At 48.9% G+C, this 21,669-nt stretch overlaps 1 protein-coding gene and 1 long non-coding RNA gene across 5 annotated transcripts in view; one reads left to right on the top strand and one right to left on the bottom strand.

The window, feature by feature from the left end:
• LOC141092421 (uncharacterized) overlaps nt 1–10,467 on the bottom strand; it is a 34,544-nt gene extending 24,077 nt beyond the window's left edge. For both annotated transcript variants that reach the window (XR_012232791.1, XR_012232790.1), the window contains exon 1: nt 10,317–10,467. This is a non-coding gene — a long non-coding RNA (uncharacterized lncRNA). The remainder of the gene's footprint in view (nt 1–10,316) is intronic.
• The window catches only part of ACCS (1-aminocyclopropane-1-carboxylate synthase homolog (inactive)), a 32,293-nt gene continuing 19,038 nt past the window's right edge, over nt 8,415–21,669 (top strand). Inside the window, exons 1-6 of one of the 3 annotated variants that reach the window (XM_073578553.1) lie at nt 8,415–9,833; nt 11,718–12,247; nt 12,678–12,737; nt 14,636–14,706; nt 14,872–14,941; nt 15,022–15,088. In XM_073578553.1, the coding sequence (XP_073434654.1) occupies nt 9,206–9,833; nt 11,718–12,247; nt 12,678–12,737; nt 14,636–14,706; nt 14,872–14,941; nt 15,022–15,088 (1,426 nt within the window). In that variant the 5' untranslated portion in view covers nt 8,415–9,205. Of the gene's footprint in view, nt 9,834–10,712; nt 10,938–11,282; nt 11,529–11,717; nt 12,248–12,677; nt 12,738–14,635; nt 14,707–14,871; nt 14,942–15,021; nt 15,089–21,669 lie in introns of those variants that run through there. The other 2 variants (XM_073578555.1, XM_073578554.1) reach the window with 2 other exon arrangements.

Here is a 21,669-nt window from a genome sequence, read left to right on the forward strand (position 1 = left end):
AATTCCAACAGATAGGGTATTAAACCGATCGGTGTCAATGTCGAGGGGAAGGTGTCCTCCGGGAGCTCTCCCATAACCAATCTTTTAATACGCAACGTAGTTGTAGTTACTTCATCTAGCCTAAGAGAGGCTGGCGGTTTAGCTTTGGTCCAAAGATACGGTAAACCCCTCAGGCCTAATAGAGCCAAGTCAACACTATCCCCCTCCTCCCTTCCAGCACAGGACACCAACTTTAACCATCTACTGAGATGAATAGCCTTATAGTATAAAAGAGGGTCTGGAACCCCCAAACCTCCAGAAGAAATAGGGCGAGAAAGAAACTTATATGGCAACCTAGCCCTTTTTGATTTCCAAATAAATTTTCCAATAAGGGATTTTAACGTTCCAAAGAAGGTCAGGGGAATCCGAATCGGAACCATGTTCATGGTGTACATTATAATAGGCATTATATATGCCTTAAACACATTAATACGACCCATCCAGGATAAAGTGGGTAAGCTATATTTTTGCATCAGGCCCCTGACCCTCTGGACCAAAGGTGTGTAGTTATTTTGAAATAGGTTGGCGGGATCTCTGGTTATCGTTATTCCCAAATATCTAATAGAATTAGTAGCCCAAGAGAATGGAATCTGCGTACGAATAGTGGAGGTCTGAGAGTGGGGGAGACCAACGCTTAACACTTCAGATTTTGTTAAATTGATTTTAAAATTAGAAAGGATACCAAATTGATGAAATGCCTGAAGGATAATTGGGAATGCTTGGGATGGGTTAGAGATAAGGAAAAGCAGATCATCTGCGAAAGCTAGAGTTTTAAATGACCTCCGACCCACCGACAACCCCTCTATGCGTTGGTCTTGTCTGATGCTTTGTATCAAAGTTTCTATAACTAAAATGAACAAAGATGGCGACAAGGGACAACCCTGTCTGGTCCCGTTATTAATCCCAAAACTATTTGACAGGGTGCCGTTGACTCTGACCCTGGCCGTCGGTTGAGAATAAAGCGAGAGGACTGCTGTTATATATTGAGGGGGAAAGCCAAACCTGATCATTACTTGTTCCATGAACCTCCAGCTCACTCTGTCAAAAGCCTTCTCGGCATCCGTCGACAAGAGCATCAGGGAACATCCCGAGTCCTAGCAAACATTATAGATTGAATGACTTTAGTAGAGTTATCCTTCCCTTCCCTGCCTCTCACAAAGCCTGCTTGATCCAAATGAATTAGTTTAGGTAAGAAATTGCTTAATCTACCTGCCAATATTTTTGCCCACATTTTAACGTCTGCATTAAGTAGTGATATTGGTCTATAGCTAGCGCACAAATTAGGATCTTTACCCTCCTTCGGGAGGACTGTGATGTATGCCTCTAAGGATTGTCTAGGGAGGGGCTGGCCTTCTAAATAGGAATTGAACAAAGCCACTAAGTGAGGTAACAATGGTTTTACAAACTTTTTATAATAAATAATGGGGAGACCATCTGGACCCGGTGCCTTTCCGTTCGGAATAGTAGAAAGACTATCCAAAATTTCTTTGGGGGTAACTGGGGCAGTCAACAAGGACTGGCCCTCAAGAGTTAATTTAGGGAGATTTAGTGGGGTCAGGAATTCTTTTATTTTTGCTAAGGCTGTGATTGGCTCCTGCATACTATCCGGTATATTTAAATTATATAAATTTTCATAAAAGGTTCTAAATTCTCTGGCAATATCTGCAGTCTCGAAAATTGAAGAGCCATCTAAAGCTCTAAGTTGTCTAATAAACGTCTTTTCCTTTTGTTTCTTAAGTAAGGATGTCATGAGCTTACTACTTTTATTGCCATGAAGATAGAACTTCTGCTTACTTCTCATGTAGATTTTCGCTGATTGAATATTTAAAAGGTTTTTTAGTGAGGTTCTTAAATCTGTCAGTTCAGATAATATTTTATTTACTTGAGATCTCTTATGTAGTCTTTCAAAGGAACTAATTTGATGTAGAATGGACACAACCTTTTTCATTCTTTCTTTTTTCAAATAGGAGCCTAGAGCTATAAATTCCCCTCTCATTACTGCTTTATGTGACTCCCATACCACAGGCAAGGGCGGGCCGGAGTGTAAATTAGTTTGAAAAAAGAAGTCAAGAGTGTTTGTCAGTTTTGCAATGTGGGAGTCAAGAGTCCAGCAATGTCTCATTCAGGGACCATGACCCAGCCGGCAGTGGTAAAGTTTTTATCTCTATGTCCAGAAAAATGGGAGCGTGGTCTGAAAGAGATGATATCTATATTTGTCTTTTTAACTAATGGGAGATTAGCTGTTTGTATCAATAGGTAATCAATTCTGTGGTAGCTATTATTCGGATGGGAATAAAAAGTATAATCTCTGCCCGAAGGAAAAAACATTCTCCAAGGGTCTATCAGGTGCAATTTTTGTAATGAAAGGTGTAACTTTCTCAGTGCCCTTTGAGAGAGAGCCGACCTGCCCGACGAAGTATCTAAAGCTGGGTTCAAAGATACATTAAAATCCCCTCCCACCAGCAACAGACCCTCAGTAAAAAGTTCTAGAGTGTTCAATGTTTTACACAGCTAACCTGATTCCTATTTGGGGCATATAAGTTACACAGGGTAATCTTAGTGTTGGCCAAAAAACCCTTGATTATAATGTACCTGCCTTCTGAATCTGATAAACAATCACTCAAAATAAAGGGAACTTTTTTTTTTATAGCAATGCTCACTCCACCCGACGCTGAACCGCCCGCACTGTGATACCAGGTTGGGTAGCGAGATCTAGACATATCTGGAACTCTCCCTGTTTTAAAATGTGTCTCCTGCAGGAAAACTATACTAGACTTCTTTGAATGCAAAAGATTCATTACTTGGCTTCTCTTACTCGGGGAGCGTAAGCCCTTTACATTATACGAGGCCACTGTCATAGTGGCGAAGTTCCCCTTATCACCCATAGTTTAGTAAGGGAAGTAATAATAAGAATTCCTCTGTCATCAAACCACCGAAATTAGAAAAATACGAAGAAACGAAAAAAAATAAATAAAAAAACCTAAAAATTACTAAGATAAAACAAGAGAAATATAACAAGAACCAACTACCTGCCTGTAGCAGAGGTAGGGGGTCAAACATACCTCCCATAACAGAGCAGGAAATAACATTTCCGACACACGAGTGGCACATGTTAACTTATACGGCAATTAGATTATATCAGCAACATACAAGCAAGCATCAAACTTGGCAGGCTAAAGTGAGTTAGAACATGTCCGAGTGGACCGAGGGGTCCGGCTCCAGTAGTGGTAAAATGTAACCGAAAGAAACACAAGAAAGCTCAGGGTGGTATCTCCTTCTCCACTCCAGATTTCCCTCTTTTAGGAGTCTAACGTCTCTTTCCTGAGACCCAGTCACCCTGCCCTCCTGCACAAGCATGGACAGGGGGAGGTGTGCGATGATCCATGTCCAGAGGTAGCCAGGAAGGAATATCGATAGGGGCAATGTCAAAAGTGTCCCATATTTTGGCTAAATCTTCAGGGGTCCGAACCATTATTTGCCTGCCGTCTCCATGTATAGATATACCAAACGGAAACAGCCATTTATATAAAATTTTTCGTGAGCGTAACACCTCCAGGAGGGGCCTTAGGACTCTTCTTTTTGCAAGGGTCGACGGCGCAACGTCCTGATAAAGATGAATAACAGATCCCTCGTAAGAAAGATTCTTAATGTCTCTGGAGGCAGACAAAATAGCATTGGTATCCAAATAGCTCAATAAGCCGCAAATCACATCCCTCGGGGGTTCCGTTGGCTTTGGTCTAAGTGATCTATGCACCCTTTCAATTACAATTCGATCACATTTTTCTTGTGGAATTAAGAGGGCGAAGATCTCTTTTGTAGATTTTTCTAATATTTCTGTAGAAACACTTTCAGGCAAACCTTTTATCCGTATATTCCTCCTGCGGCTCCGATTTTCCTGGTCCTCCAGGGCCAGAAAAGAATTGTTAAGCTGTGTTCTGTGATAGTCCAGATGCTCTCTCATGGCATTGGAGTGGCTAATGATAGAGGACTGGGATGACTCCAAGGACTCCACTCTATTACCAATATGTAGCAAGTCCGCTCTCATACCAGATATCTCATTTACTAATGGTTTTATAGCTTGTGCTAATAATTTTTTAAAAACCGATCCAGAAAGTTTCCCAGAGTCTGATTGAGTAACATCGCTGCCTGAAGCATCATCACTGGAGTCTGTGTCCTCGACATGCTCCTCTTCCACAACCTCTGTAGGTAGCCTTTTAGCATTAGGCCTAGTCGATGCAGATTTATTTTTCAAAAATGTATCCATGTCACCCTGTTTGCTTCGATACGCCTCTGCAGCCAACGGTTTTGCACGTTCTTTGTTAGTTTTGACCATTTTGCTTGATTGAAGCGTGCCCTTAATTCACCATTCGTGCATCAAGAAAAAGTCTAGTAGTGCGTTATTCTATATGTAAATAGCCCCATGTAGCTTGGAGGGTGGGGGGCTAATATATGGAAACATCCGTGAATATCTGCTGGAGCTGGTAGGGGTAGGGACAGGGTAACGCCAACTCCCCCCCGCGGCGCTTCAGGAATGTCACAATGTCCTCCTCACCGGTGGCTCACAGATCTGCAGATAGCAGCACTCCTATGAGGGGAGAGTGATAGTGATATCCCCCGGTCCAAGAGCGACCCAGTCTCAGCGAGACAGGGGGCCGTCAACAAAAACCGGCCCTTCGGACACAGAGTAGCAGTCCCCACAAAACAGCTCACCGGGGGGTCCCCGCACCACGGCCGCCCCTCACCGCCTTCTGCTCCAACGGGCGAGACCGCTCCTTATTTCGCGATCTCACACCTCTGTCGAGGACCTCCTGTGGTCCGGTGTCCAGGCCTTATCCGCAGGGGGATGTAAAGATGGCGCCCGTCTCTCTCCGGCGCCACAGCACTCCCCACGAGGCCGCTCTGTGCTCCAGTGTCCCGGCAGAGAGCAACAGCCTCTCTCTTCTCTCCACCGCCCCTCACCTTCTTCTCCAAGCCCGGGACGCTCTAAAATCGATTTTGCCACTTTCGTCCGTGTCAAAATAGGCTAATTTTGTGGCTGGAAGCGGGAGCTGCTGTAAGGCACGTCCTCCCTGTGTGAGATCCAAGCCACGCCTCAGCCCCTTTACTTTCAGTACAACAAACTCACTCCAGAAGATCATTGTGGATCTCTGATCCAATGTTGTTCTAAATGACTAATGATGATAAATATAATCCACCTGTGTGTAATCAAGTCTCCGTATAAATGCACCTGCTCTGTGATAGTCTCAGGGTTCCGTTTGATGCACAGAGAGCATCATGAAGACCAAGGAACACCACAGGCAGGTCCGTGATACAGTTGTGGAGAAGCTTAAAGCCAGATTTGGATACAAAATGATTTCCAAAACTTTAAACATCCCAGGGAGCACTGTGCAAGCGATCATATTGAAATGGAAGGGGTATCATACCACTGCAGATCTACCAAGACCCGACCGTCCCTCTAAACTTTCATCTCAAACAAGAAGACTGATCAGAGATGCAGCCAAGAGGCCGATGATCACTCTGGATGAACTGCAGAGATCTACAGCTGAGGTGGGACAGTCACAATCTGTCGTACACTGCACAAATCTGGCCTTTATGGAAGAATGGCAAGAAGAAAGCCATTTCTCAAAGATATCCATAAAAAGTGTCATTTAAAGTTTGCAACAAGCCACCTGGGAGACAAACCAAACATGTGGAAGAAGGTGCTCTGGTCACATGAATCCAAAATCGAACTTTTTGGCAACAATGCCAAACGATTTGTTTAGCGTAAAGGCAACACAGCTCATCACCCTGAACACACCATCCCCACTGTCAAACATGGTGGTGGCAGCATCATGGTTTGGGCCTGCTTTTCTTCAGCAGGGACAGGGAAGATGGTTAAAATTGATGGGAAGATGGATGGAGCCAAATACAGGACCATTCTTGAAGAAAACCTGTTGGAATCTGCAAAAGACCTGAGACTGGGACGGAGATTTGTCTTCCAACAAGACAATGATCCCAAACATAAAGCAAAATCTACAATGGAATGGTTCACAAATGAACATATCCAGGTGTTAGAATGGCCAAGTCACAGTCCAGACCTGAATCCAATCGAGAATCTGTGGAAAGAGCTGAAAACTGCAGTTCACAACGATCTCCATCCAACCTCACTGAGCTCGAGCTGTTTGCCAAGGAAGAATGGGCAAGAATTTCAGTCTCTCGATGTACAAAACTGATAGAGACATACCCCAAGCGACTGCAGCTGTAATCGCAGCAAAAGGTGGCACAACAAAGTATTAAGTTACAGGGGCCGAATAATATTGCACGCCCCGCTTTTCAGTTTTTGAATTTCTACAAAAATTTAAAATAACCAATAAATTTCGTTCAGCTTCACAATTGTGTCCCACTTGTTGTTGATTCTTCACCAAAAATTTACATCTGGTATCTTTATGTTTGAAGCATGATATGAGGGAAAAGGTTGAAAAGTTCTAGGGGGCCGAATACTTTCGCAAGGCACTGTATATGAAGGGTTGAAATGTAAAGCGCTGCGGAATACGTTGGCGCTATATAAAGATTATTATATGGGTAATAGTAGTTACAGGTAATATTCAGTATGGGTTTAAATCTGCATTGTCTCTTTTACAAAGATTGATATGGAATTGTTGTAAACGTGATTATTGTAATTGATGCAGCTAGTCTGTTCTGTACCGAGTTTCCAGTTTCTGCCACTAGATGGTGATATGTCCAGTGAGATAGGAGTGCTAGATCGTGGGGAAATTCTCAATCCAGACTGATTACTAATATCCACATTATGTATCTGGGGTGGGTGAGTCAAAATAAGGCTCCTGATTACCACCAGAAAGGGGAGGACACGGCTGCTGTAGGTGACACACGTCGCTGAGGAATGGCACCATTTCCATCCACGGCCCCTTACCAGCCTGAGAATACAAGCCCACAGCTGTCTGCTTTAGCTTGCCTGGTTGTCAAAAATGGGTGGGACCCCACACCGTGTTTTAAAATTATTTAAATAATAAAAAAATACAGCATGGGTCCCCTCTATTCTTGATAACCAGCCTTGCTATTTCTGACAGCTGGGGGTTGCAGCCCTGCAGCTGTCAGTTTTGCCTGGCTGGCTATAGAAAATACAGAGGAATCTACGCTGCAGGCGCTGATTGATGAATGCTCCCATCATCTGCCTCTGCTATTAGCAGCGGGAGGTGTAGGCTGATGGGAGTAGTAGCCCCATCAGCCGCTGCCTGGTCTTACCATTATCAGTTTAATACAACTTTCAACATTCACTGAGGTATATCGCTTCTTAAGGAACTTATTTTTCGGACTTTCATGCGCTGCTTGACATAATGCACAATCCAGTTATATTAAAAGATCAATCATTTATTCCCATTTAAATGATTGATCTTTTAAAATAACTGGATTGTGCATTAAGAAGCGATATACTGGCGGTCACTTGTCTGACCACTTGGACGTGCAGCAGCTGACGTTTTCCATACGCCTGATCTCTCCTTTAGCGGGTGAGTGGATTTTATATATCTTTACACCATCATCATCAGATAAGACCCTACTGCGCTTCTTTGTTCCTATAGTGTATTTTATTGAACATTCACTGAGGATGACGCCCTGTTATGGGGGGGATCTGCGGGGGACGCCCTGTTATGGGGGGGGATCTGCGGGGGACGCCCTGTTATGGGGGGGGATCTGCGGGGGACGCCCTGTTATGGGGGGGGATCTGCGGGGGACGCCCTGTTATGGGGGGGGATCTGCGGGGGACGCCCTGTTATGGGGGGGGATCTGCGGGGGACGCCCTGTTATGGGGGGGGATCTGCGGGGGACGCCCTGTTATGGGGGGGGATCTGCGGGGGACGCCCTGTTATGGGGGGGGATCTGCGGGGGACGCCCTGTTATGGGGGGGGATCTGCGGGGGACGCCCTGTTATGGGGGGGGGATCTGCAGGGGACGCCCTGTTATGGGGGGGGATCTGCAGGGGACGCCCTGTTATGGGGGGGGGACCTGCGGGGGACGCCTTGTTATGGGGGATCTGCGGGGGACGCCCTGTTATGGGGGATCTGCGGGGGACGCCCTGTTATGGGGGATCTGCGGGGGACGCCCTGTTATGGGGGATCTGCGGGGGACGCCCTGTTATGGGGGATCTGCGGGGGACGCCCTGTTATGGGGGATCTGCGGGGGACGCCCTGTTATGGGGGATCTGCGGGGGACGCAGTAGGAGGCCGCTCTGTGTAGTAGGGATGCTGCCTCACCAGAGCTTGCTTTCCCTTCTGCACGCGGAGCCTTTCTGCCTGTGGCAGAACTACAACCCCCAGCGTGCTCTGTCAGTCCTAGAGCCTGTGTGGTGGCGCGGCTGCAGTAGCACTCGCTGAGCACACGAGGGCGCTCCGCTGCCGGGAGGGGGAGGGTTGGCTCAGTCCCTCCCGGCCACACGATGACTGACACGGACCAAAGTTATCCCGGAATAATGGCAGCACGCATGTGCACGGACCCGGATGTGATCCCGGAGCCGCCGCCCGCATCTCTACCGGTCCGAGCTGTGCCAAGCCGGACCGTGCCGAGCCAGGAAAGCCAGGAGCACCCCTCCCCCACCCGAGTGACCCGCAGAGGACGGCCCGGACCATGGCTGACCCGAGATAAAGCTGTGGCCGCCGGCATAATCCTCAGCTCCGGTGTATCCCGGGAATGGCGGCCCGGTGACTGAGAGGAGGAGGAGGGCAGCCAGCAGCCCCGGCCACAGGGAGGAAGGCCAGAGATACTGTCCGCACAGCCATCATAACCCTACAGCGCTGAGAATAGCCACAGCCGACCACCCCCCCAAATTACCACAGCCGACCCCGAATTACCACAGCCGACCACCCCCCCAAATTACCACAGCCGACCCCGAATTACCACAGCCGACCGACCCCCGAATTACCACAGCCGACCCCATAGCCGGACCCCGGAATTATAATATCCGACTAAATAATTATATCTGACCCCCGAATTATCATATCCGACCCCGTAGCCGTATCCTAGAATTATTACATGCAGACCCGGTAATTATAGCATCGAGGTGTATAGCATCTGTCCCTTGCAGCAGCTTTGGTCGGGTGTAGAGCATTTCCATGCAGGGGATCATGTAGTTTAGGAGTCCGGGGTTCACTTTCTTTCCACATCTCCCTAGAACATGGATTTCCGTGGGAAGAAGTACGAGCGCGGCAGTAACTGGTCGGACCCGGAGGTGGTGGAGCTGCTGCAGCTTTGGGGCAATGAGTCGGTGCAGATGGAGCTGGAGAGTTGTCTAAGGAACCAACACGTCTTCAACCGGATCGCAGATGTCCTGAGGGAGAAGGGGATCCACCGGACGGGCGACCAGTGCCGGGAGAAGATCAAGAAGATGAAGCTGGAGTACCGCCGGCTGAAGGACAACAGCAAGACCCTGCGGGGTGGCCGAGCTTGGAAGTTCTATGAAGTCATGGACAGGGTGCTGACCCACCGCCCAACCATCTCCTACGGGGCCATGGCCCCTGGTGGGGTGCTGGGGCCCCCGCTCCTGCAGAGTCCGCTCTCCGAGGGCTTCCACGGTCACTTTCCCCAATACAGTCACACCCAACACCCCGAGCTGATGGAGATCAAATGTGAGGAGGTGCAGTCTGACGAGCAATGTCTGACCCCCGAGCCGCCCTCCATGACCTATATACAGGACTCCGGGGCCGAGCAGGAGGACGAGGAGCAGAGCATGATGGACAGGGGGGCCCCGGACTCCCCAATATCGAGAGTGGAAGTGACGGCAGATGTCAGTGCGTCCCCCTCAGGTAAGGCTTCACGGTGGGCCCAGAGGTCCATTCCATACACACTGTTATCCTATTAACCGAAGACCACCGCAGTGACCACCAGTGACTGGCTGCAGGGTCAGGAGACTGGAGGCCCAAATGCTCAAATCCCCGAGAGGGGCTATAAACCCCCCCCCCCCCCCCCCCCAAAAAAAAACAACAAAAAAACAAAGATTCATTTATGATGGGTAAAATTGAAAAAAAATTGAAAAAAAAACGAGTTTTGCTGCACCATAATGACTCGATCCTCTGTACATACTATATCTGCAGTGTGAACCCTGTTAAAAAAAAAAGTTTTTCATACATTCTAAATGGCGCCATATAAAACTTTTATATACTTTTTTAAATAGAAATAAATATATACTTATGCTGAAAAAAAGAGAGAGAGGACAGCACCTCCAAAAATCATACACTGTTCTGATGCCTCTCGGTAAAACTATACATAACTGAACATGAGGTTCTTACATTCTGATCAGACGGTATGAAGCCCACTGCCACGTCAGGCCAAACCTAGTAGGGGGTCCTACCGCCCTAACGGAGCCGTGCGCCAACCACCGCCGCAGCGGCCATGCACCAGCAGGGCAGCTGGCCCGGTGTCACCAAACCACAGCAACGATGGCCGCCACACAGCACCAAGTCTGAGGAGCAACAAAAACCCCGTCCATCAGGCTCTTCAACCAGAGCAGAAATGGGCTACACCCCTTACTTTGCAGTATCCAGCGAATTAAAATCACCTGTGCCAAATGGGAGGAGTGCACATCCAAAGAAAAAAAAAAAAGGACAGATCATGCAATATGCTGAAAAAAGAGTGGAGAGCGTCTCAAAAAATCATACAATGATATAATGCCTCTTGGTCTTGCAGCAGGGGCGCTGTGGGACACCGGGCCGTCTGCCCTGCTGGTGCATTGCCGCTATGGCGGTGGTCGGCGTGTGGCTCCGCTTCATTGGGGCTACAGGGACTCCTTTCTTTTGGTGTTGGTGCTGTGTGGCGGCCATTGTTGCTGTGGTTTTGTGCTGGCGACACCGGGCCGTCTGCGTTGCTTTTGCATAGCTCCTCTCCGTTGGGGCGCTAGGACCGCTTACGAGGTGTGACGTGACAGTGGGCTTCATACAGGCTGATCAGAATGTTAAACTTAGAACCTCATGCTCAGTTATATAAATGTTTGCCTAGCGGCATTACATCAATGTGTGATTTTTGGAGGTGCAATTCATGCTCTCTCTTATTTTTTTGCATATATATATATATATATATATATATATATATATATATATATATATATATATGTGTTGTGGATATGGCTGGCACTGTCCAGAGATAAAGCATGCTGAAATGCAACCATCCAATGACTTCTTCCATTATGGCTTTTTGCTATCTCCACCGGTGCAGACGATAGGGGGTTAAATTGCATTGGCAGCAGCGAATAATTGCACGACTGTGCGAGGTGCAGCCGTCTTACTCCGGTCCTGAGACGCTCACAGCGTGCTCGGCGGATCGGACGCACAGCCGGCCGGCACACAGAGCGCTGTTGTCTTCTGGATAAACACGTCCTGAGATTCCAGTGGAGGACAGAGCTATCATTTAGGGGGACGTCCGCACCCACTTAGAGGGGAATGACATGGGGAATCGTAGTCCTAAAATGCGTTAGCACATGATTTATTTTAGAGCTGATCGGACAGGTAAGTGCACGACGGCGGCGCCTAGAGATTGCACTTAAAGGTTTTTAGACTTCCCAGGCTCCTGAAGGTCAGATCTGTCTCGTTATGCAGGGACATCAGGATCCCAGGAAAGCTGGGAGGGAGATTTAATGCCAGCCATATTGAAAGCCCCACTGCCCCCCAGCTTGTTCATGTGTTTGTGCCTTGCAGGCTTTAGTGAATCCAACATGGCCGGGTCATCGGGACAGAGCGGCCACCCAAGGTTCTGGAGAAAAAGAAAAGACCGCGAACCACTAAATGATCTGATCTCACAGATGCTGATGGCGCAACGAGCATCGGAAGAACGCTTCCTCCAGATGGAAGAGCGGAGGATGGAGCAGGAGCAAGAGGCCGAGGAACGGAGGCTGCGTCTCGAAGAGCGGAGGCTGCAGCTGGACCGCCAACACGAGTTGCGAATGTTCACCCTTTTTGCCCAGATGTTGGGCATGATCCGCCAGGGCGGAGGTGGAGAAGTCATGCCAAACACAGTTGCCAATTTTTCTCAAGAGGGCGACATTGCTGGTAAGGGCGTAACGGGCAAAGCGCAGGAGCCCCCGCAAGGAGACGTCTACAACTGTAACCAGTACTGCAGCCCCTATCTCTCCACCCGGGGGAACATCCTGAGCGGCTTCCGGGGCTCCTCCGAGGAGGGGTACAGAGCGTACCACGAAGACAAGTACGATGAAGACAAGAACCCCAACGTGAGTCACCAAAGCTATCGGTATCTGTATTCATGGGGTGAGGACGCGGGGCGCCATATTGTTACAGTGTAATGCCATCTTGTATCTTCTGGGGGTTTTGTTTTTTTCTGGTTCACCATTTTCATTTCTTGGAAGCAAATTAAAATATCTCAGACGTGCGACTTACACAAGGACAACGTTGTATATTTTCTAGACCAAAATAGTTTGAATCGACTTTGACAGCTGAAAGTTTGTTACAATGTACCAGTGTAGTTTTCATCATGGAGGTCAGGGCAGGAGATGGACTTCTTACTCTTCAAAACAAATCCATCAGCTGTATAAGCAGTGCTGCTTCTGCTGGAAATACTTACTTCTGGAATGATAAGCTGAAAATGCAGAAAAGCCCCCAAAATTGGTAACGTGCACTGTTTGTTTCCTGTTCTTTTTTTAGGGAATCATCAATTTCGGCACAAGCGAGAATAAACTTTGCTTTGATCTGATGTCTAAGAGGGTAAGTTCTAACGTGGGATGAACAATGGCTTTAAGGGATCGGACTCAAGCTTGGAAGTTATTCTCTATCCATGTGAATGGGGGACAACTTCCCCAATGTGTGTGGGGGGGGGGGTTCCGACCGCTGAGACCCCAACTGATCACAATAAGGGTCTGTGCACACTTTGCGGATTCTGCTGTGCAGATGCTGCAGATTTTTCCGCGCAGATTTGCTTCGGTTTTGAATTTGCAGCATGTTATGTGCAGATTCCGCAGCGTTTTTACACCTCTTCCATTATAGGAATCTGCAGGTGTAAAAATGCAGGGGAAATCTGCACAAAAACTACAGAAAATCTGCAGGTAAAACGCAGGTCATTTTACCTGCGGATTTGGCAAAATCCACGCGGAAACATTCGCAGCAGAATCCGCAACGTGTGCACATACCCTTATATGTGGACGCTGAAGGACCTGTGTGAATGGAGCAGTGGTTGACCACAACCAGCTGAGTTCAGCGCTCGGACATCACCATCAGTCCCATTAACCCCTCAATGACCTTGCAATTTTTTCCATTTTTGCACATTTGTTTTTTGTTTTTTGCTCCCCTTCTTCCATGAACCATAACTTTTTTTTTTTTTTTTTTTCTTCAATTTTTCCATCAATATAGCCGTATAAGGGTAGTTTCACATTAGCGTTTACGGCCGCAGCGTCGGGCTGCGCACGGCCGCCGCTAAGCCCCGCCGCCGGTAGCTCCGCCTACGGCGCATGACGCTGCATGCGTCCTGCGTCCCCTATCTTTAGCACTGGGGACGCAGGCCGAGCGCAGGTATGCGTTTGGCGGCGCATGTGTCCTTTTGACGCTGCGCCGACCAGCGCCAAACGCAACCTGTAGCAATTTGGTGTGGTTGGCGCAGTGTCAAAAGGACGCATGCGCTGCCAAACGCATACCTGCGCTCGGCCTGCGTCCCCAGTGCTAAAGATAGGGGACGCATGTAGCGTCATGCGCCGGTAGGCGGAGCTACCGGCGAAGGCGCGGCAGGGGGTGGGGCTTAGCGGCGGCCGTAAAGGCTAATGTGAAACTACCCTAAGGGCTTATTTTTTGCGGGACGAGTTGTACTCTTGAATCACACCATTGATTTTACCTTATAGCATATTGAAAAGTGGGAAGAAAATTCCAAGTGCAGTGAAATTGCAAAAAAATGTGCAATTCCATAATTGTTTTTTTGTTTACCATGTTCGCTATATGTTAAAACTAACTGGCAATATGATTCCCCAGGTCAGTACAAGTACGCAGATAACGATCGTGTATAGTTTTTTGTTTGTTTTTATTTTAGTGGTGAAAACAAATTCCAACATTTGTAAGAAAAAAAACTTTAAAAATTTTTTTTTTTTTATTTGTCTTTTTTAAAAAATTTTTCTTTACTTTTTTACTGTGTTCAATAATCTCCTTAGGAGACGTGAAGCTGCGATCATCCGATCACTTGTGCTACATATAACCGTATCAGCTCTGCTATGTGTAGCAGAAATCATGATCTAGATCGGATCAGGTCTGGCATCAGGTGGCCACATAAAGGGCACCGGCTGTAATAACAGCGAGTGCCGACACCGCGGGAACGGCGCCGGCACTGGAGGTGAGTGTAGGCTTTATTATTTTATCGGGACCAAACGTGAGGTATGAGAAGAAGTTGTCCAAGTAGAGGACAACTACTACTTTAACTTTCCGTTAGTGGATGAATCAGGCGGAGGCTTGTGGCTGCAGTGATGTAGAGATCAATGGCAATGTGTCCACTTCGTCAGTGCATGAAAGGGCCCTTTAAAGCCTTACTGTACTTTTTTTTTTTTTTTTTTTTTTCCCCTTTTTCTGTAAATAATTATGTCTCGTATATGGCTGATGTTGATTTTCCTGTGGTTACTCTCCTGCAGCTGACGGAGAGCGACATGAATGTGATCGAGCCGCCACTGCTGCAGTATCCGGACTGGAAGGGTCATACCTTGTGAGTATTACAAGAAGGTACCTGGAAAATGATTGGGGAATAACCCCCCCCCGCCCCCTTAAGAAAGTATGGCACGTTTCCAAAATAAAGAAGAACCCTGTATTCCTTGTGTATGCTTTTACTCTTCCGTCACAGTTTCTAAGACGACTTTTCCATTCCTCTTAGTTTACGGGAGGAGGTGGCGCGTTTTTTGACATATTACTGTAAAGCTCCGAGTCCTTTAAACCCTGAAAATGTAAGTAGTATTGGTATTATCTTACTGACCTCCGCTTGTTTCTGGCTGCTGACACGCCGGCTATGTCCCTTGTCCCGTAGGTGGTTATCTTGAATGGATGTGGCTCCCTGTTCTCAGCCTTGGCTGCCGTTCTATGTGATCCCGGAGGTAAGTTTACTGCATTAAAAGGGTCTCCTCCTACATATATGATGTACTATCAAGTCTTCTTGCACCTGTTTATTGAGATTCTAGATATTCTACACTGATTTCTATGGACTTGCTGCTTGACAACCCTTCTGAGCACAGAATCTCAGACAATCAGTCCAGTCTTTCATGGCTCCTCAGTGTTGGTTTTATACACTTGGACTCATACATACATACATACATACCATTTAATTCTATAGGTCCTTTATATATCAGGATGGTACATATATTCTGATGTGAATTTACAAAGTAAACACATCAGTCTCGTCAGGTCTACGAGATTTATTTAATAATGTATGCAACTTGTTTTGAGAAATTGTGCAAGAACAATATATGGGCCCTTTGATGTCCAATAGCTTCTCATAATGCACTTTGTAGGTGGTAGTGGCCCCTTTACCACTAAGGCCCCTGTGCCGCTGTACAGGTTGCACCAATGATGTGTCAGTCCCTGAATTTGAGTGCCTGGTATAAAGAATCTTAAATTCCCTGCAGACTTCCACTAGACAGTTATCCCTGACTGTCAGCCTCCCTAAGCCAAGCCAATCCCTCCTCAGTCTGTAACAAAAAGGGTGCTGGGATATTGAAGCGAGCCAGTCAGCCCCCTTCACAGATGACATGCTGTCTATTCTTTTATTATTATTATTATTTTTCATTTTTAAGAATATATCCAAAGAGATTTACTCTGTCGCCTTATTGGGGGACACAGAACCGTGGGTGTTATGCTGCTGTCCACTAGGAGGCGACACTATGCATAATCTGAAAAAGATTAACTTCGGCTCCTCCTCTGCAGTATACACCCCTGGACGGCGTCAGCCTTCTCCAGTTTTTGCTTAGTGTCGCAAGGAGGCACACCTAAGATTTTTTTCTCTTCCGTTTTTTTTCCTTAATTTTTTTCAACGGATTACAGATGAAGAAAAGCGGGTCTCCAGTGAGACCCCCGGCATGGCTCCCTCCTCGGTCCCCTATTAAGGGGTACCCGGTTGAGGTCGAGATGGCTCTTCCCCATGTCGCTCCTTCCCCAGTCCCTCGGGTACTGGTTCGAAGTCGAGAACCCCCCCTCCTTCCCCAGTTTCCTTGGGCTCTGGGTTGAGGTCGAGGGTAGGACGAAGCCCCCTGACGGTGACAGCAGCACCCTCCCTAATCCCCCTCTGGGGGCATTAGGTCGAGACACCGCAGGTAGGGCCTGTACCATGCACCATTCGGCCACTTACATGTCCAGGGACCCCAGCCCAGCTGCGGGCTCCTGTTTGGATCGGGGGAGGTGCAGGCAGGCATGGCACTTGTCAGAGACAGGGCTCCCGGCACCCCTGTCTCTGCGGCAGCACCAGCTGCATAGCGCCTCAAAGGGACCCCCCACAGGGTCCAGGTGGCGCTCATGTCCCCACCGCTAGCCTACCGTTCAATCCGGGGGGGTCTGGTTGGAATCCGACCCTCCCCCGGACAACTGCGCCGTCCTGGAGCCCTTCTGGGCATGAGCTATCAAATTTAGGCCGCGGCTTCGGCCTAGCCGAAGTCACCGCCTTATGCCCGCCCCCCGGCCCGCCCCCGGATGACGAAAAATGACACTACAGTGTCATAGAAGGGGCGGATCGAGACAAGAAGGGCGCGCTTTTACATAGCTCCGCGCGCCCTTTTCAGCTCTCCGCCCCCTTCCCCCTCCACCTCAGAATCCGGTGGCCATCTTGCTGCACCTGAAGAAACTGAAGGCAGCACAGCAGTCTCTGGGGGGCACAAGAGGATTTATCAGCGCTGGACCTAGGGGGAGCACCGGTGGGGTAAGATCACAGCTGGGTTCTTTGTACTCAGCTGTGAGTTCCTGTAACCTATAACGCTCCCCTACTCCTCCTTTCCTCTGCGTAGATACACCTGTAGGGCCTCTGCGAATAGTTACTATGTCGGGCTCAAAAAAAGGACCAGGCAAGACTGCTTTTATGCAGTCTGCACAGCCTGCAAGGCCACTCTCCCCAGCGGCAGCACGTACCCGCACTGCTGGGACTGTACCCAAAGAACAGCAATGCTTCTGCGGCCGCTACTGCGCCAGAATGGGCGACTCAGATGTCGCAGTCTATAGATAACCTGACCTCCTCACTACTGCAGGCTCATGTCTCGACTATGAACGTTACCCAGGAAAGGGACGTCCGGTATCAGGAACAGGCCGCTTACGACAGTTCGAGACGTAAGCGGACCCACAGGTCGCGTTCATCTGCGTCCTCACATAGCACTAGGTCGTCCCCCTCCAGGGAGAGACAGTGGCTACAGGTCACCGAGACCGTCCCCTGATAGAGAGAGACAATGTGGATCTCCACAACGATCCCAGACCACACAAGACTCAGAGGGCATATGTGACTCCAACTCAGATAACGAAACAAGGAACGCTCTGCTCCCTTGTCCCTCTAGCAATGCTGCGCTAGTTGAGGATATAATCTCTTCCATCCTTCGGGTGCTAGACTTTTCTGATCCAACCCCTGATGTACCAGAACACAAGATTTCCTTTGAAAGTGTTCAGAAACCATCTGAGGTCTTTCTTGATCACCCGGAATTTCAAAAAAAAAAAAAAAAAATACTTTCTAAGCATTTTTCGCAGCCTGAGAAAACGCCAATCGCAAATACGTGAAAGCAAAGTACCCCTTCCCACAGAAGGACACTAAGGATTGGACAGATCCGCCTAAAGTGGATCCTCCAGTCTCTAGGCTGACAGCACAAACGCTTCTCTCGCTGCCTGACAGCTCAACCCTCAAGGACGCAGCAGACTGAACGAGCCATGCGTTCTACCTGTCTATCTTCGAGGCGGCAGGTGCCTCTTTAGCTCCTGCATTTGCTTCAGTTTGGGCAGCCAAGGCCATTATGGCCTGGGCTGATCTATTACAACAGGGCCTCCAAGCTTCAAATCCTCAGCTGGCGGACCAGGCGGTGCAAATTGCAGTAGTGACAGATTACATGGTCCATGCAGCGTTGGATTCTGCAAGAGGGGTAGCGGAAATAGCATCAAATGCCATCACAATCCGGCATATTCTCTGGCTAAGACAATAGAAGGCGGATGCGGCCTTAAAAAAAAAAAAAAAAAAAGTCCCTAACAAATCTCCCGTACTTCAGGGGCCGTCCTTTCGGTGAAAAGCTGGATACAATGATATCCAATGCTACCGGGGGTAAAAGTACTTCCCTCCCTCAGCTGAAACCAAAACGCACGTTTAAAAGACTTAATAGGAAAGCCAGGCAAAATCCAAGGGAGGGAAAGCTCAGACTTTTCATTCATCATTACTCATCCCCTCCGGAAAACACCCCACTTGTAGGCGGACGACTGCTACTCTTTCAGCAGGTCTGGCTGCCTATTACAGAAGACAGGTGGGTCAAGGAAATAGTGTCTTCAGGATACAAAATCGAGTTTACTACCAGCCCACCGCACAGGTTTTTTCTCTCTGTCCCTCCAAAACCTCCACTCAAAGCTCGAGCCTTACATCAAGCGGTTTCATCCCTCCTGCAAGCAGGAGTCATAATACCGGTTCCAGCAGACGAGCGCTTACGAGGGTTCTACTCCAACCTGTTCGTGGTGCCCAAAAAGGGAGGCAGCGTCCGACCCATACTAGACCTCAAGCAACTGAATAAGTATGTTCGAGTTCGTCACCTTCGCATGGAATCCCTCCGGTTAATCGTTGTGTCCATGGAGGAAGGAGAATATCTCGCCTCCATAGACATACAGGACACATACCTGCATATACCGATTGCTTCGCCCATCAGAGATTTCTCAAACTCGCAATCAACCAAGACCATTACCAGTTTGTGGCCCTCCCGTTTGGTCTCGCCACGGCTCCCAGAACATTTACAAAGGACATGGCAGCTACCATGGACGTTCTGCACTCCAGAGGCATAGTAGTCGTTCCATACCTGGACAACCTCCTCATCAAGGCCCCCACCTTCAAGGACTGCGAGGTCAAAGTCTCAATCACGATCGACACTCTGAGTCGCCTTGGATGGTTAGTCAATTTACAGAAGTCCTCGACTACCCCAAGTCAGTCTCTGACCTTCCTGGGGATGCTATTTGACATCTCCAGGGGTCTGGTGATCCTCCCCAGGGACAAGGCACTGGCCCTCCGTTTGGGAGTTCACACTCTCCTCCGCGGTTTCCCCCGATCTCTCCGGTATGCCATGAGCGGACTGGGCAGGATGGCAGCAGCAATGGAGGCGGTACCATTTGCCCAGATTCACCTCAGACCCCATCCTCAAGTCCTGGGACAGGAATCTGTTCTCCCTCAAGAGAGAGTTCCGGTTATCAGCGAAAACCAGGAGGTTCCTGCACTGGTGGCTCCAGCCAACCTCGCTTGCAATGGGAAAATCCTTTTCTCTCCGGTCACTGAAAGGTTTTGACCACCGGCGCAAGCCTTACGGGTTGGAGCGCGGTACACCTACATCACAGAGCGCAAGGCAAGTGGTCACCAATGGAAGTGACCATGCCCATCAACATCCTGGAAATTCGGGCCATCTTCCTGGCATTGAAAGCCTTCCATCACTTGCTAGCAGACTCTCATATCAGAGTGCAGTCGGACAATGCCACGGCGGTGGCATACGTGAACCATCAAGGCGGCACCCGCAGCATCCAGGCGATGAACGAAGTAACACGTATCCTACACTGGGCGGAGGATGCGAGGTCGGTACTCTCTGCGGTCCACATTCCGGGTGTGGACAACTGGGAAGCCGACTATCTCAGCCGTCAAGGAATGGACTCGGGGGAGTGGTCTCTCCATCCCGAAGTTTTCCATCAGATCTGCCATCGTTGGGGGACCCCGGACGTGGTTCTGATGGCATCCCATCTCAATGCCAAAGTTCCCAATTTCATGGCCAGGACGCGCGATCCGCAGTCGCTCGGAGCAGATGCCCTGGTTCAGGACTGGACCCAGTTCCAGCTTCTGTACATTTTTCCACCCCTTCCCCTGATTTCCAGAGTCCTGAGGAAGATCAAACAAGAGGGTGTTCCCCACCATCCTATTCGCTCCAGACTGGCCCAGGCGTACATGGTACGCCGACGTAGTGCAACTCACAGCAGACGCTCCCTGGCGTCTCCCCACACGTCCCGAACTTCTGTCACAAGGCCTGTTCTTCCACCAGAAATCAGGGGCTCTCAATTTGATGGCGTGGCCATTGAGACCTGGTTTTTGACCCAAGCAGGTTTTTTCATCGGACGTTGTTAAAACCATGATCAGGGCTCGAAAGCCAACTTCAGCCAAAACTTACTATCGTACCTGGAAGGCTTTCTTCACATGGTGCGAATTTCGTGGGCACATCCCACTCCCCTATTCTCTTCCAAAGGTCCTCGGTTTCCTTCAGTCAGGCCTGGACGCCGGGCTATCCCTGGGTTCGCTTAAGAGCCAGGTGTCAGCGCTTTCAGTGCTCTTTCAGAGGCATTTTGCTAACAAGCCGCAAGTGAAGACTTTTCTCCAAGGGGTTTCTCGATTGGTTCCCTCCTACAAACATCCGTCGGAGACGTGGGACCTCAACCTGGTCTTGACAGCACTACAGTCACCTCCTTTTGAACCCCTAAAGGAGGTCTCACTCCGCTTTCTATCACAGGAAGTGGTTTTTCCTGGTGGCAATCACCTTGCTACGCAGGGTGTCTGAACTTTCAGCTCTTTCCTGCAGACAACCCTTCCTGGTTTTTCATCAGGACAAGGTGGTTCTCCGTACAGTGCCATCCTTCCTTCCGAAGGTTGTGTCCACCTTCCACCTCAATGAGAAAATCTCATTACCATCTCTTTGCCCGGTTCCCGTTCATAGGGTGGAGAAGGCTCTGCATACGCTAGACTTTGTCAGGGCATTGCGTATTTACGTGTCTAGGACTGCTCCCTTTCGGAAGTCTCACTTTTCCTTCTTCCAGAAGGCGTTCGCAAGGGCCTACCGGCTTTCAACGCCACCCTTGCTAGGTGGATCAAGTCCACCATTCAAGAAGCTTACCGCCTTAACAATTCTGCTCTTCCGGCCGGTATCACGGCTCTCTACGCGGGCGGTAGGGGCCTCTTGGGCCATTCAGCATCAAGCCTCGGCACATCAAGTGTGTAAGGCAGCCACTTGGACTAGCCTGCACACATTTACAAAACACTACAGAGTGCATACCCAGTCCTCAGCGTATGCGAGCCTGGGTAGACGGGTCCTGCAGGCGGCAGTACCCCAAATTTAGGGAACCGTCAGTACAATATTCGTCCACTGCTTCCCACCCAGGGACTGCTTTGGGACGTCCCACGGTTCTGTGTCCCCCAATAAGGCGACAGAGTAAAGGAGATTTTTGTGTACTCACCGTAAAATCTCTTTCTCTTAGCCTTTAATTGGGGGACACAGCTCCCACCCTGTTGCCCTTGCGGGCCGTTGTTACGTTTGGGTTCTCATTGTTTGAGATGGGTTCTCATATTATTTGAGCTCATTTATGGTAGCCTTCTTACAGGCATGGTTATGTTTCTGGTATATTCCTCCTAATGCTTTTGCACAAAACTGGAGAAGGCTGACGCCGTCCAGGGGTGTATACTGCAGAGGAGGAGCCGAAGTTAATCTTTTTCAGATTA

Source organism: Dendrobates tinctorius, unplaced genomic scaffold (assembly GCF_039654945.1).
Source record: "Dendrobates tinctorius isolate UK_male_01 unplaced genomic scaffold, ASM3965494v1 ptg000059l, whole genome shotgun sequence".
Lineage (NCBI taxonomy): Eukaryota > Metazoa > Chordata > Amphibia > Anura > Dendrobatidae > Dendrobates > Dendrobates tinctorius.